Source organism: Balaenoptera borealis (assembly GCF_965194805.1).
Source record: "Balaenoptera borealis genome assembly, chromosome: 12".
NCBI classification, from domain to species: domain Eukaryota; kingdom Metazoa; phylum Chordata; class Mammalia; order Artiodactyla; family Balaenopteridae; genus Balaenoptera; species Balaenoptera borealis.
In genome coordinates, this window is record NC_138869.1 from 70,605,123 (window position 1) to 70,618,996 (window position 13,874).

Below are 13,874 nucleotides of genomic sequence, written 5' to 3' on the forward strand. Positions count from 1 at the left end.
AGGAGTTCCGTGGCTGGGGGCGAGGAGGGTGAGGGTTTGGGTCGAGGGCAGGCACCAAATTGTTCCGGTTATCATCAACGGGATTAAAGAAGACTAAGGAAGGATATGATTTCTACAGTCTTTCCTGGGTTCAAATGAAGAAACTCTGTGAAGACACATGTGGAACACATAATCCTGGGGAGGCGTAAGCTCATACCGAACTGTTTTGGGAGCATTTAACCTGACTTCCTATTTTACAGAAAGTTGTCTGATTTATGCTGGATTAGGCTGGGCGAGGAAGGACCCAGGGCACACAAATTCATCTGACTGAAAGACAGAACACCACAAGAGGAATTTTAGGCTTAACCAAAAGACAAGCTGGATTACAGTAACAGAAGGAATCCAGTATCAATGTTCTTAAACTGACAGGTGCCTGCAGAGAGCAGAGATACAAATAATGACTGCTAATGACCATTAAGCCTTTATGTGCATACAAGAAGCACTTGCACCTTGTATGCAACTGCTCTTACCAACTGCTTCCTTTTTACGGATGAAGAAACTGAGGCTCAGAGAGAAGTGCTTCCTGAGAATCACACAAAGAGGCAGTGGTAGAGCGAGGATTTAAATTCAGACTGTGTGTGTCCCAGAAAGTTGTTTAGTTTTTGACCCACACAGCCACATAATTGAGATACTCTGGCTCTTGGCAGCCTATGTTTTTGTTTGGGGTTGGTGCAGGACAGAAGATAAGGAAGAAAAAAGAAAAAAGCTAAAACTAGCCATACTTTACCTAAAACAAAAGAGCTTGATCAGTCACCATATTTAAAACAACATTAAAGACATTGTCCTGATGAGAAGAGAGAAAATGGCTTCTCTGGAAGTGTTTTATGAATTCCTTACTATGAAAACACCCTGCCAAGGAGTCTATCAGAATGAAAGAGAAGGTATATGCCCTGGGGTTTTTGGAGCATGAAATACAGATGACACTAAGAGTAACACAGAACACATATTTGCAACAGCCGTATTTATAGCCACACTCAGATGCAATGTATCTATAAGTGGGACTCTGGTAAGACAAGCAAATTCACTGCACACGCTCACCGCATGCCCGGTGGGCAGGGATTCTCTATATACATGGATAATCTTACACAGCACCCGTGTGGACAGTCTCCTGGTGTAGACTCTGCACTTTAAATGACTCCTCAACATACTAAGCAACATCTTGAAGAGAAAAGAACATGTTCCTTTCTAACTACGCTAAATTATTTCCATAAAACATATGAAAAAACTTTTATATCTAGTAATTTATGAAAACTTGTCGACAACTTTTATGCCTGAAAAATCTACCATATGTTAAAACGGGGTTTCCCTTTCCTTATGGTCTGAGAGTAAAATGGAAGAGAGAGATAATCATCACAACAGCAATAATAGCTAACATACTAAGGGTTTGGCTGTGTCAGGCACTTTGCTACATTCTTTACATGCATTATCTCATTCAGTCCTCCACAACTTTGTATGGTAGATACCGTTATCCCCATTTTACATAAAGGGAAACTAAGGCTTAGGAGAGTCGAGTACACAGCTGGTAAGTTGCATGTTTTTTTTTTTTTTAATCGCTAATCATACAACAATTTAAACTTGCAAGGAACTATTTGCATTAATAAATATAAGGATAATTCCTGTTTCTCTTTGCCATTAAACTTGAGACATCTGTTCCCACAACTGGCTTGTCAGCTAGGTTAAAATACAATGAACCGATTCATATTATATGCTCACAACGTATAGAGAACTCATCCTCAAGGAACTTAGATCTGAAAACACATGGACATAAATACCACTCTCTTTATATGAGTTTAGAACTACTGTAACTTTGGAATGCTGGATTAAAAATAGTTAGATATTACTTGGATATGGAAGAGATAGCCTCTCTATGCACCACCTGAATTAAAAAGTTCCTTATAGAAAGAGAGAAACAGATTCACCTAAGTGAACTACAAATACATAGTAAATGTAAATAAAACACACTAAGGTGGGAATATACTAGTTGAAAAAGGAATAAGACAGAGAAAAAGAAGGTATTAAATAAAAGGTGCCTCAGTGAAAGCTCTAAAGGGTTCGAGGTGTAGAGCATTTTGCAAGGATTTTCAAGTGGGTAGTGGCATGACTAAAACATCACTTAAGAAATACGATTATGGCTCAAGTGTTAGGGCAAAGGTAAATATGCCACTGGATTACGACCGAGGCTACACAAAGGCAAGCAACTGTACAAAAGGCACAATATTACCTATTGGTAAGTGCAGGTCATCAAGATTCTCAATAACTCAAAATCCTACTGACTGAAATCCAAGGATCCAGAGAGGGAGGAGACATGAGATAAGCAGATGCACTTTCACACAAACAGAATCAAAACACCCTGGTTTCCCTCAAGGGTCCGTTTCTCAAGATAGAAGGGTTGGATTCATGGTATAATTTTAGATCTAAAAATAATACCAAACATGTTTTCACAAGAGAGACTGTTAGTGTCTGATAGTTCTAAGCTTGGTAGTGCTAATGGATATCCTTATGATGGGAAAAATTTAGGCAAAAATGAGTCATCTCCACTGCCTTTAGATCCAGGAAGAACACTCTTTTTTCAGGGAGTCTGTATAAGAACAGGTGGCACAAATTCAAGTGGTAATAAACCATCCAAATGCTTCTTCAACTTCTAACCCCCACATTTTACTGCCTCCTGCCTAATTTAGAGAAAAGGAGAGAAAGGGCAAGAGAATCACGTGAGAAGGGCCAAAAGCTTCCTGTCTTGGCAATATGGCAGGCAAAACAAACAGAAAAGCAAAACCTGCCTGTCAGTCCTACCCTGAACACACATCAATCAAGTGAATACGCTTACAAATGTCTGTAATGTTATAGGACCCATTAACTCACTCCGTGACTAACTGTAGCCTGATTTAATTAATGGTTTCCACTGTTGGCCTTAACTTCACTGAAAATATTGATTGAAAAAGCAAGTGTATCCCTGTTCTTTAGATAACTTCACTGTGTACTGAACTGGTATGCTGCTTACCGTGGTCCAAGATACAAAATACATTGTTCCTCACGCTGCATTTTCTCCAGGGCTTTGTCAATTCCGATTGGAATGTCGTGGTCTTCTCCTTCGCCAACTATGAACCCCACATCTCTGCAATCAAACATCCTTCCACCACAGCGGCCTTCCAGGTGGACTGAGGGAGAGAAGGACAGTCAACAGAGCTGCTCTTCATGACTGGCTAATTCAGGGACGTGATAAATGAGTAGTTCCCCTTCCTCATTTCATCTAGAGACATAGGTATGTCTTGTTGAAGCTTAGTCCACCCAGTCTGGAAATTTAAGAGCAATCATACTTCTTTCTGTTTTAAGTTTAAACTTATAATTACTGATAACTACATCAGTAAGATAGCTTAGAGGATAATAAAGTGGAAACACAGGTTTAACTTAAACCTACTATATGACAGAGGTTTCCTCACCTATAACACAAGACAAGAAATACTAGATTATTTAATAGGTAATTATCAAAATGCCACAAACTTAATATCAAGTATATAAAGGCTTAAACATTTATAACTGCATCTTGGCTTCGGATGCTTGAGTTGAAAAACAACCGAATGGCTATTTCCGCAGTGATATTAAAGGGTTAACTGAATACAGAAGCTCTTTTTTTTTCTTTAAGAGTTTTAATCTCATTCACAAATATGTCTGAATAAAAATGAAAAGGCCAAAGGCAACATCATCAATAACTAACATATCTGTAATCCCTTAGTGCAGTAATAAATGTAAAATGTGAAGGAATCAATAGTCTACTATTACTCGACAAATCAAATTACTCAACCACCTCCTCTGAAATGTTAAGTGAAGAGGTCAGTTTCTCAGGGCCTGCTTCCTCATTGCACTCAAACTCAGCTCATTCCCAGGGTAATTTCACATTAGATAAGGGGCTTTTATGTTAATATAAAATAGGAAAACGCATACAGATATGTATTTTTCTCTTGGTTAGTTAGACTTTTTCTTCTGGGATAAACAATTCTTTGAAACTTTCCATCTACGTTTAATATTACGGATATTCATTCCTTTCCATTTAGGTCTTTGACTCAATAAGAAAAATGGATGGCTTGTATGACAGCACAACAGTCGACAAGCAATGTAATAATTTGTCTTTCATAAGAAAATTCTTTATTCCTACTTCTGTAATATAATGGCCTTGATTCAAATGTAAGGAATTCCTAAAATGCTTCTTTTCTGAGACTGGTTGATCTACTTTAGATCAATAACTTGCTTTAGAGACTAAAAATCACTTGTTCTGTTACATTCGTTCCAGGAGACAATTATTTTCCAAATACAAATTCAATTCCAAGTTACTCTACTTTTGAACTACTTGATCTCAAAGGTCCTTTGAAGCTCTAAAATTCTACGATTCTATGGCCCAGTAATAGAACTCTCAATGTAGACCAGAAACCAGCTTCAAAGCTAATTCCTGTAGTTAATCATTTGATCAGGTTACCTTTAGACCAGGCCTAGGAAATGAGAGAAACCCTGAAGAGTAAACAGCAGTGGCATAGACACTAGGGGCCGAAATGTCACATGGACATTTATGCTTTGAAGTTCTCTACCGTTTTCTAAGTCACTAGGATTAATACCACCCCGATTTGTTCCCGTTGCAGACATAGGGCGGAGTCGAAGACACTTGGGCAGAACTAGAGAAGGCCTGACTCTCGAGTCAGACCTTCTAAACAGGGGCAAGAGCTAGACTGGCTCTCAGGGTGGAGCTGGCATACAGAAATTTTGTTCTATGTCCCATACTCATAAATGCACATGACTCTCTATTAACTCACTTTTGGAATGTTCTAGATAAAATACAGCTTAGCTTGCAGCACAGTGAAAGTTCTTTTGAATTGGAAATAGTTTCAAAATAAATTCAACTTTATTATTTTCAAATACATACACACTAGAGAGGTTCTGCAAGGAATCCTAGGCTTAAGATATTTTTTTACTGGAGTTAAAAGCTGGTGTTTCTAAAGAATTTGAGAGTTTGAAAATTTGTGTTCTTAAATATTTTTAAATCTGCCCAAGAAATTTAATTTAGACTAATGTGATGACACTTTTCATGAAAAAAGATTTGCTGAGCAAAGTGAGTTTCAGCCCACATATTAGAGAATATCTCAAGCATTGAGATTTATTATCCTAGTAGCTCACAACTTAGTTGACAGATCTTTTTGAGTGAGGTTTATTGTTAGAAGTGTTTTCCTCCCTGACGGAGAGTACATTTAGTGGGGGAGGAAACTATCAGTACATTCGTTGTGGTTTTTGGTTGATCAAGTTTGAATGTGTTTTCAAAACAGGAAATCCAGAGACTCTGTGGAGGATTCCTGCCTGTGTGTCAGTTTCCTAGGCTGGTTTTTCAGCTTGATGCATATACTTGATATTACAATTATATAAATAATTTCAGAAGTTCTCTTTACATGTGATAACCCTTCATATTAGGGAAAGAAAAGATTGGCTACTAATAGACATGTTGGGAAAGATAAGTCAAGCAAGCAAGCAAAAAAAAAAGTTCAAGTCAAAGTATAATGAAGGCATAATTAAGAAAACAAAAAAAAAAGTTCACTGCAGCCGGTCTCTCTATGAGAAACAATATATGGTAGAACCAATGTTTTTGGCCACCTAATAGGGAAACATTTGCAATAACTCTTATAAATACTTACTACCTTATATAGGGACCAATCTTTTTTTTCTATTAAATCTCTTTTAAGTTGAACCTGAATAAGCACTACCTACAGAACCACAGAATCTTAAATTGATAAACTGATACGCATGCGTGCGTGCACACACACAGCAGTCTTTACGTGTATATATAAAACCTTTTAATACTGACATTATCTGGAATGTCAGAGCAAGAGGAGGTTATCACAGCCTCAGGGAGTACAGTCCATTGATTCTTTACATCTACAAGTAGCAAACACTCTCGCTAGATTAACTGGTTTCTAAAATTGGAACACTGGTGTGACAAGTTCTATAAGACAGCTGACAAGAACTCCACCCCACCTTGGAGCCGACTGCTGCAGCAGGGACCTCCATCATGGTGACAGATGCAGACATGCCTGGCTCCTATAGATCCAATTTTTTTTTAATTGTCTCGATAACTGCTACCAAAGAAAACCATGGCAGCTCTGGCTGTGGAAGACCTGTGGTTGCTTTTGACCTTGTATCGCTTAGTGCAAAAACTCATTTAATAAATATTTAATAATAACCATCATGACTCACTGGGAGCTTGGCCTCTAGGGCTCAGGAGGTCTGTTGCTAATTCCAACCAGCATGATTTACGGGAAGTAAATGATCTATGACGTGCCCAAAGAGAATAAAAGTACATACAGGATGCTTCTACTTAGGGTTTTTTGGGGAAGAGAAAGAAATACACAAGTTAAAAAGGGACAACATTTTCTCTTGACTTAAAGTCTACGTAACTTAAAGGGGGGAGGTCCTCCAAACCCCACGAAGTCAAACCGAACCAAATTACCCGAGCCTTGCTGCGCAATCTGAGTGTAACCACATCAAGTGAGCCCGGTCTGCTGCAAAACATCACTTAAACTGGAGCTCTGACTTATTGTTCTCTTACTGCCCTAGAGCAATTTTGTTTTGAAGAGCACAGAACACCCTGTTCTGAATGTGGCTGGCACATGAACTCGATGTGCTGACAGCAATTTGTACTCCGATTAAAATAGGGGGGAAAAGGAAAGAGTGCACTGCAGTAAGGAAAAAAACTGGAATGCAAGAACCCGAAAACTGTATAGTTTGTATTTTAGGAAGCAAAACTGAGAAAGAGGCTCCATAACCTAAAAAAAAAAGTGCTGTAAACGCTCCAGCCTAAAGACGTTAGCTCTGGTAAGTGTCTGTTTTTCCCTTTCTAATTATAGTAGTTGGTGTCTGATAGCTTTGCACTCATTCCCAAAACAATTACTGGGTCATGGGGATCTGAATGGGAATGTTGTAATGGCATTACGACTAGACAAGACTGGTCATTTAGCCAGAGAAAACCAGGTTGTGACAGGTTACTCCCACTCGGCAAGGGTTTTTTCTCTGCTGCCTAATTCATGCCAAGGGAGTTTCTCTCTGCCTGCATCTCCTGCCTAACAGAGCAAAGCATCCAAGAGACAGTGGGATCTTAATGACCCCCTGAAAAGGCAAATCCAGAGATGGATTTCTAAAATCAGGAGAGGCATATTAATCACTGATTAGAAGAGAAACTCTTCCCCTCAGGCATGGTGGTCAAATTTCCCCCAAACTGCCTCCTGTCCTCCTCTGTACCATTTTGTACTATGATGAACAAATACTACTGGAAGACTGCTCATGGCACTGAGGGGAGGGGACAGATGCTAACTGAGAGCAGGTGTGGAACCTGGCTACTTGAACAGAATAACATTTATGCAAATGGTTATATGCCTTAGTCTAAACAGGAAGCATACACACAGCAATAAATTCTATACCAATACAAATCCTCACCACTCTCCTCTTTACACCAGACTGGATTCCAGTCCCATTCTGTCACTTAACAACTGTGGCTTTGGGCAAGGTCATTTCAATTATCTGAAGCTCAGTTTCTTCATCTATAGAACAGGGGAAATAAAGTCAGCTAACTCCTAATTGTTGAGAGTATTAAATTAGGTATTGAATTAAAGCTTTTAGCCCAATACTTGGCATGCATTCATTTAATGTCAGGGTGGCTACTATGTGAAAATACTGTGTTATGTGTGGATAGACAGAGATGAACTCAATGAATGTTACCTATGATTATTTTCCTGCAATTAGTGGTAAATTATACCAGATTAAACATATTTTAGAACTTGGTATAAGAAACCACTTAATGGCTCCACAGAGAGAGCTGTCAAAGTATGAATAAAATTCAAAGTAGGCAAAGGCAATATCTTATTTTGTACCTCACAGTGTGTACAACTGTGTGTACAACACACAGTTCAGGGCCAGAAAGTAAATATTTATTTAATGATTAATCTGAAAACAGGGCATTAAGGAAAATGGTAGTAACTTTCACTCATTTATAGGAATTTTCCCTTTTGAATATGTCAGTACTCCTATTTTTAATAAATGCCAAGAGCTATTTAAATTCTTTACTGATACGGAGTTTTGTTTTTTAATACTATTCCAAAATAAACGGTCCACACTGGCTTAATTTCTTGATAACAAAAAGATTATTTTCTACTAAGATTTTACTCTACCTGAAGACTTGAAGATACCTTTTTAGAAGGAGCTATATAAATCCAAAATATATGAAAGAATAAACACTATCCATTTTAGACCCAAGAACCATACTACATTCTTTCGTGAAAATACATAATAAAATGGTTTCAAGAATCTGCTCTCTCTTACTGGACAAAATTTGCCAGGACATTCATAAATACTTCAAAAGCATGTGAAAAACAAACAAAACCCAAAAAACCCTCATAGCTCTATCAGATTTCAACCTGGGCATACATGAAATCTTTCCTCTATTTTCAATTTTTGGACCATGTTGGTCTTTGGTGTTTTATTTATAAAGAACACATAGCTAGATTTTGTTGTCATCACTGTGTTAACCTTATGAGAATTTCTGCCTTTAAAAGGTGACTTTATCTCATTCACATTTTTTGTAATCACTGACATGACTGATTTTATTCCTACAATCTTATTTTCGATTTCCTACATAATGTTTTCTTGTTATTCTTCCTTTATTACCTTTACTAGATTGATCAAACTTTCCTCGTTCCTTTACTTCCCCACTCCACGCAGGGTCGTTTGGAAGTTCTACATGTTATTCTTACTAGTACCTAATGTTAAATTTTAAACAAATCATTCAACAGTATGTGTGTATATATATATATACACACACATGTGTATATATATATACACACACACATACATACACACATATACATATTTATCAATGTGAACTAATCAGCATAATCTCTCCTTGAATAAGAAAATCTTCTTAGACAATTTGCTTCCCCTCTTCATTTCCCTTCATTTCCCATTTGCACCTCATTTTGTTAATTACCATAGCTCCATACTGTTAAACAATTATTATTTTTAACATTATAGTTCTACCATTTCAGGGATCCAAATTCAGCTGTCATGTTATGGAAATTACTTTTATGCTCACTACTGTTTCTTATGCCTTGAGTCTTCACTTCTTGGCTTTATATTTTGTGATGTTTTAGAATATCCTATAGTATTTTTTTTCAAAAAGGGCACAAGTCTGCATTGCATACTCCAAAGTTAATTTTGTTCTCATACTTAAGTGATAATTTGGCTGAGGATAGAAACTTAGGTTCAAAATATTCACAGTTACAGACAATGCTCAAAGCACTGTCTTTTAGTATTTAGTGTCACAAGTAAGAAGTCTGATGTCATTCTGATTCTCATTCCTTTGCATATAGCTTATTTCTCCCTGGAAGAGTTCAAAATTTTCTTTTAAGTTATGGAATTAAGAAATTTCACCAGATATATATACAATGGAATATTACTCAGCCATCAAAAAAAAGAATGAAACCTTGCCACTTGCAAAAACACAGATGGACCTAGAGGGTATTTATGCTAAGTGAAATAAGTCAGACTAAGACAAATACCCTATGATTTCACTTACATGTAAAATCTAAAAAAACAAATGAACAAACATAACAAAACAGAAACAGAGTTACAGATACAGAAACAAACAGAGGGATGAGAGAGGGGTAGGGGGATGAGTGAAATAGGTGAGGGAGATAAAGAGGTACAAATTTTGTTAGAAAATAAACGTCAGGGGATGTAATGTACAGCACAGGGAATATAGTCAGTAATACTGTAATAACTTTGTAAGGTGACAGATGGTAACTAGACTTATCATGGTGATCATTTTGTTAATGTATAAAAATACTGAATCATTATGTTGTATACCTGAAACTAATATATTTTAAGTCTATTATACTTCAATAGGAAGGAAGGGAGGGAGGAAGGAAGGGGAAATTTCACCAGGATGTATATAGGTGAAAAAGCACTCCTTACTCCTGTGTGCCACCATCAACTGGCCCTTTCAATCTTAAGATTCTTCTATCTTGGGGCTTCCCTGGTGGCGCAGTGGTTAGGAATCCGCCTGCCAATGTGCGGGACATTGGTCTGGGAAGATCCCACGTGCCACGGAGCAACTAAGCCTGTGCGCCACAGCTACTGAACCTGTGCTCTACAGCCCGCCAGCCACAACTACTGAGCCCGCATGCCACAACTACTGAAGCCTGTGTGCCTAGAGCCATGCTCCACAACAAGAGAAGCCACCCCAATGAGAAGCCCACGAACCACAACGAAGAGTAGCCCCCACTTGCCGCAACTAGAGAAAGCCCAGGTGCAGCAACGAAGACCCAACGCAGCCAAAAAAAATGAAAACAAAAAAAACTGTGTGAGAGGTAAATTCTTTAAAAAAAAAAAAGATTCTTCTATCTTTCTCTAGGAAACCTTCTTCCATTACACGTTTGGTTAGATACATATCGTCTATCCTTGATTTATTATCCCAGTCTTCTAAGTTTTCTTTCACTTTTCATCTCTTTGGTTTTTTTTTTTTCTTCCCTCTGTGTTCTGAGATATTCTTCACTATCCTTCGTATCACTAATTCAAGATTCTGGGACTGTCCATTTTGCTTTTCAACCCTTCCTCAGAGTTCCAATTTTGATAATCATATTCTTAATTTCCAGATACTTTCTTATCCTCTTTCCTTTTTCAGAGAAGCTGATTTTTCTGACTCATGAATTTAATATCCTGTTAAATATCTCCGAAGATACTAATTAGTATTTTGAAAGTTCTCTTCTATTTCTTCTCAGTCCACCTCAGTGCTTCCGTTTCATGGTATTTGCTGATGATTCTGTATTGTTTGGTCATGCTTTATAAAGGAAGGATTCAGAAAGAGCAAGTGATTTTAGTTACCTGACACGGTTTTTCTAAGCCGTTGGATATACTTCCATGTTATGCCTTTTCGCAAGAGGAGTGGGCTGATCATGCAGATCTCTGGGTGAAGATCCCAAAGATATTTATTGAGCATTTACTACGTGCTGAGCATCATGTGCACAGGAAGGCTGGGGACACCTTTTTCCACTGGTGATGTAGGAAAAAGTTTTACTTCAGGAGCAAAACACTTCAGCTTACTTACTGTTGTGCAGAGCTGCTTTCACTTTTTTCCCCTTCAAATCTGTTTTAAAAGCTCAAAGATACTTATGTTCTCATTCTGTAGTCCAAGTCCTAACACATGGAGCCTCCTGAGGCAGATCCCTACTTTACTTTAGAAATTTGGCCTTATTGGCTTTAGCTTGGGAGCAAAAGTCACAGCCAGGCCCTAGAGTAGTAATTCTCAATCCTTGGCTGCAAACTAGAATCACCTGGGGAGTTTTTTGTTTTTTAAATACTTTTGCCTGGAGTTCCATCCTTTGAGATTTGTTATTCTTATTTAACTGGTCTGGGCTGAGACCTGGGCAACAGAATTTTAAAAGCTCCCCAAGTAATTCTAAATTCAGCCAAAGTTGAGAACCACTACACTACAGGCTTACTAGCCCAGCTGTTCCATATTGTTTTATAACAACCCTGATGATTACCCCATAGCCTGCCTTGGCTCCCTTGCACCAGCTGACTAAGCTTGGAGTTCTGCCCAAGCTTGTTGAGAAGAACAGTATGTACCTCTGCAGAGGTCTTCTCTACACCTGTTGTGGGTTGGGTTTCCTGAGTCTAGTTTCCATCAGTCCAATTTTATCTACTTTACGTATTCCAGAAATTCTCCATAATTTCTGATCCACTTCTTGTAGTCTTCCTATTTTCCACCACCAATACGGATTTCTTCCTCCTTTTTTGAAATCATTCTCCACCCCTCCCCTCCCCATCTCTCATTTCAGTGGGATTTGCAGAGGGAAAGGAGGTGAGAGGGAAAGGTACTCCAACAACTTGAATCCCTGCAGATCACTCTGTTGAAATTTTCACATTTGAAAATACTCCCGATTGTCTGCATTCTTTGCATTCAGATGTGGCTGAAAGCACTGTGAGGCAAGAGAGTCACACACAGCTAGCATTTTGATGTGCCTACTCCAAGCACGGAAGTTAACTCAGAAGATGTGAGAGATGGGAGCTGGGGGAAGAGGAGCTGGTAGCTATTCAGAGCCTTATGTCAGATTGGCTTTTCTAAGAAAGCAAAGCTTAAAAGTAACAATGTAGCCACTACAGGCAATGAAGCTAAAGTATGATGACTAAAGTATCAGTCATCATGATAATGTCAATTAGAGTACCTTAGAACACAGTGACTTTTTTTAATGGAAAAAGGACAACACTGAATAAAAATTACAAGATGGTCATCTTAATTGACATAAAGCACACTGGAACAGAATCTAAAAATTGATTTGCAAGCATTAGGATCCTGATGGAGTAAAAATCACAATTTCTTTGAGAAAGAATAAATTCTGTCAAACTAATGTAAATTCTCTCTTCCCCAAAGAAATTATTAAAAGGACGCAAAAGATCACAATTCAGTGAAAGCCTTTTGATTCAGTCTATAACTCTGTTCTTCAGAAAACAAACCAGCAAAAATCCTGGAGAAATATGATTTAGGTAACATCACTAAGAAGATATATAATTATTTTTAAGACTGTTAGTGAAGACAAACTGATCATGGGTTCTAGGTCAACCCTGGTAGAGACAAAATAATTTGCTGATGGACTGGCTGTGGAATATAAGAGAAAGAGAAGTTTATTTCCTTAAATCTATTTAAAGGAAGCAAAATAAATGATATAAACATTTATTTAGAGGAATAAATTTATTTAGAGAAATAAATGTATTTATTTATAGAAAAAAGAAACTAAGGGTCTACCATGTATTAGGCACCTTTCTTCCCTTAACTGTCACAACAATCTGTGGGGGTAAAAGATTATTATTCCCATTTTACAGATGAGAAAGCTGTATGCTCAAGGTGATTAAGTAACTTGTCTAAAGTCATAAAAATATCAAGCAGTGATTCCAAGATTCGAAATTCACATCTATCACTTCCAAAGCCTGTGTGCCCCCTCCCCCTGCTATTCACTGTACCTTTACACAGAAATGACAGAAACTTGGTCACTCTTGTGTATCTATAATGACATATCATAATGGATGATCACTGTCTATAGTTTTTCTTTCACTGTGGAACTGGCTTTAGTTCTAGGATTTCTACTTGGTTTTGAATCTAATAATATATGGGTGATGGTACAAAAAAAAGGCAAACCAGTAAAGTGAAGACTGAGTAGACTTCAAAAGGAACAAGGTGATCTTGGCTTCTGACAGAGACCACTTTTGAGTCAACCTTCTGTCCTCCTCCCCAAACACAGCCAACTGGTTTCAAAGAGGGAAAGCAGGACACCTTAACCTTGATAAGTGACAATACAATAAATTTTTATAAAATTGATCTGTTCCAGAAAACCAAAGAGGGCTTTTGGGAGAAAAAGTAAGAATAAGCCATTTACTCTAAAACTTCCCAGGAAAGTACAATCTAACAAGATGAGAGATAAAAAAATTAGTCGTTGCCCTTTCTTAATACATTTAGAAACAGGAAAAATAAAATTATATAAAGGATTATTCACATACAGTAAAAATTCTATTCATTGTATATTAACCTTCATGCAAAAAGAGGACATAAAAAATACATGTATCTGCTCATTTCTGCAAAAAAATACAATAATAAACCAGGAACTAATGAGATTGGTTACCTATAGGAGGTAGGAAGGAACAGAGTGGAAATAATGAGGAAATGGGAACAGGTTAGTAGGGATGAGGGGGGAATAACACTTCTGAGTATATCTTTTTGTATCATCTAGAATCATGGTAATGTTTCATACACCCAAAAA

At 37.6% G+C, this 13,874-nt stretch overlaps 1 protein-coding gene and 1 long non-coding RNA gene across 31 annotated transcripts in view; one reads left to right on the forward strand and one right to left on the reverse strand.

Annotated features, from left to right (window-relative positions):
- LOC309607057 overlaps window positions 1-13,874 on the forward strand; it is a 197,447-nt gene that overhangs the window by 145,327 nt on the left and 38,246 nt on the right. For 23 of the 24 annotated variants that reach the window (XR_014232197.1, XR_014232198.1, XR_014232199.1 and 20 more), the window contains one exon: window positions 3,088-3,798. This is a non-coding gene — a long non-coding RNA (uncharacterized lncRNA). Of the gene's footprint in view, window positions 1-3,087; window positions 3,799-4,088; window positions 6,886-10,216; window positions 10,431-13,874 lie in introns of those variants that run through there. The other variant, XR_014232196.1, reaches the window with a different exon arrangement.
- FKBP5 (FKBP prolyl isomerase 5) overlaps window positions 1-13,874 on the reverse strand; it is a 100,280-nt gene that overhangs the window by 16,559 nt on the left and 69,847 nt on the right. For all 7 annotated transcript variants that reach the window (XM_082345097.1, XM_082345096.1, XM_082345091.1 and 4 more), the window contains one exon: window positions 3,038-3,194. In XM_082345097.1, the coding sequence (XP_082201223.1) occupies window positions 3,038-3,194 (157 nt within the window). The remainder of the gene's footprint in view (window positions 1-3,037; window positions 3,195-13,874) is intronic.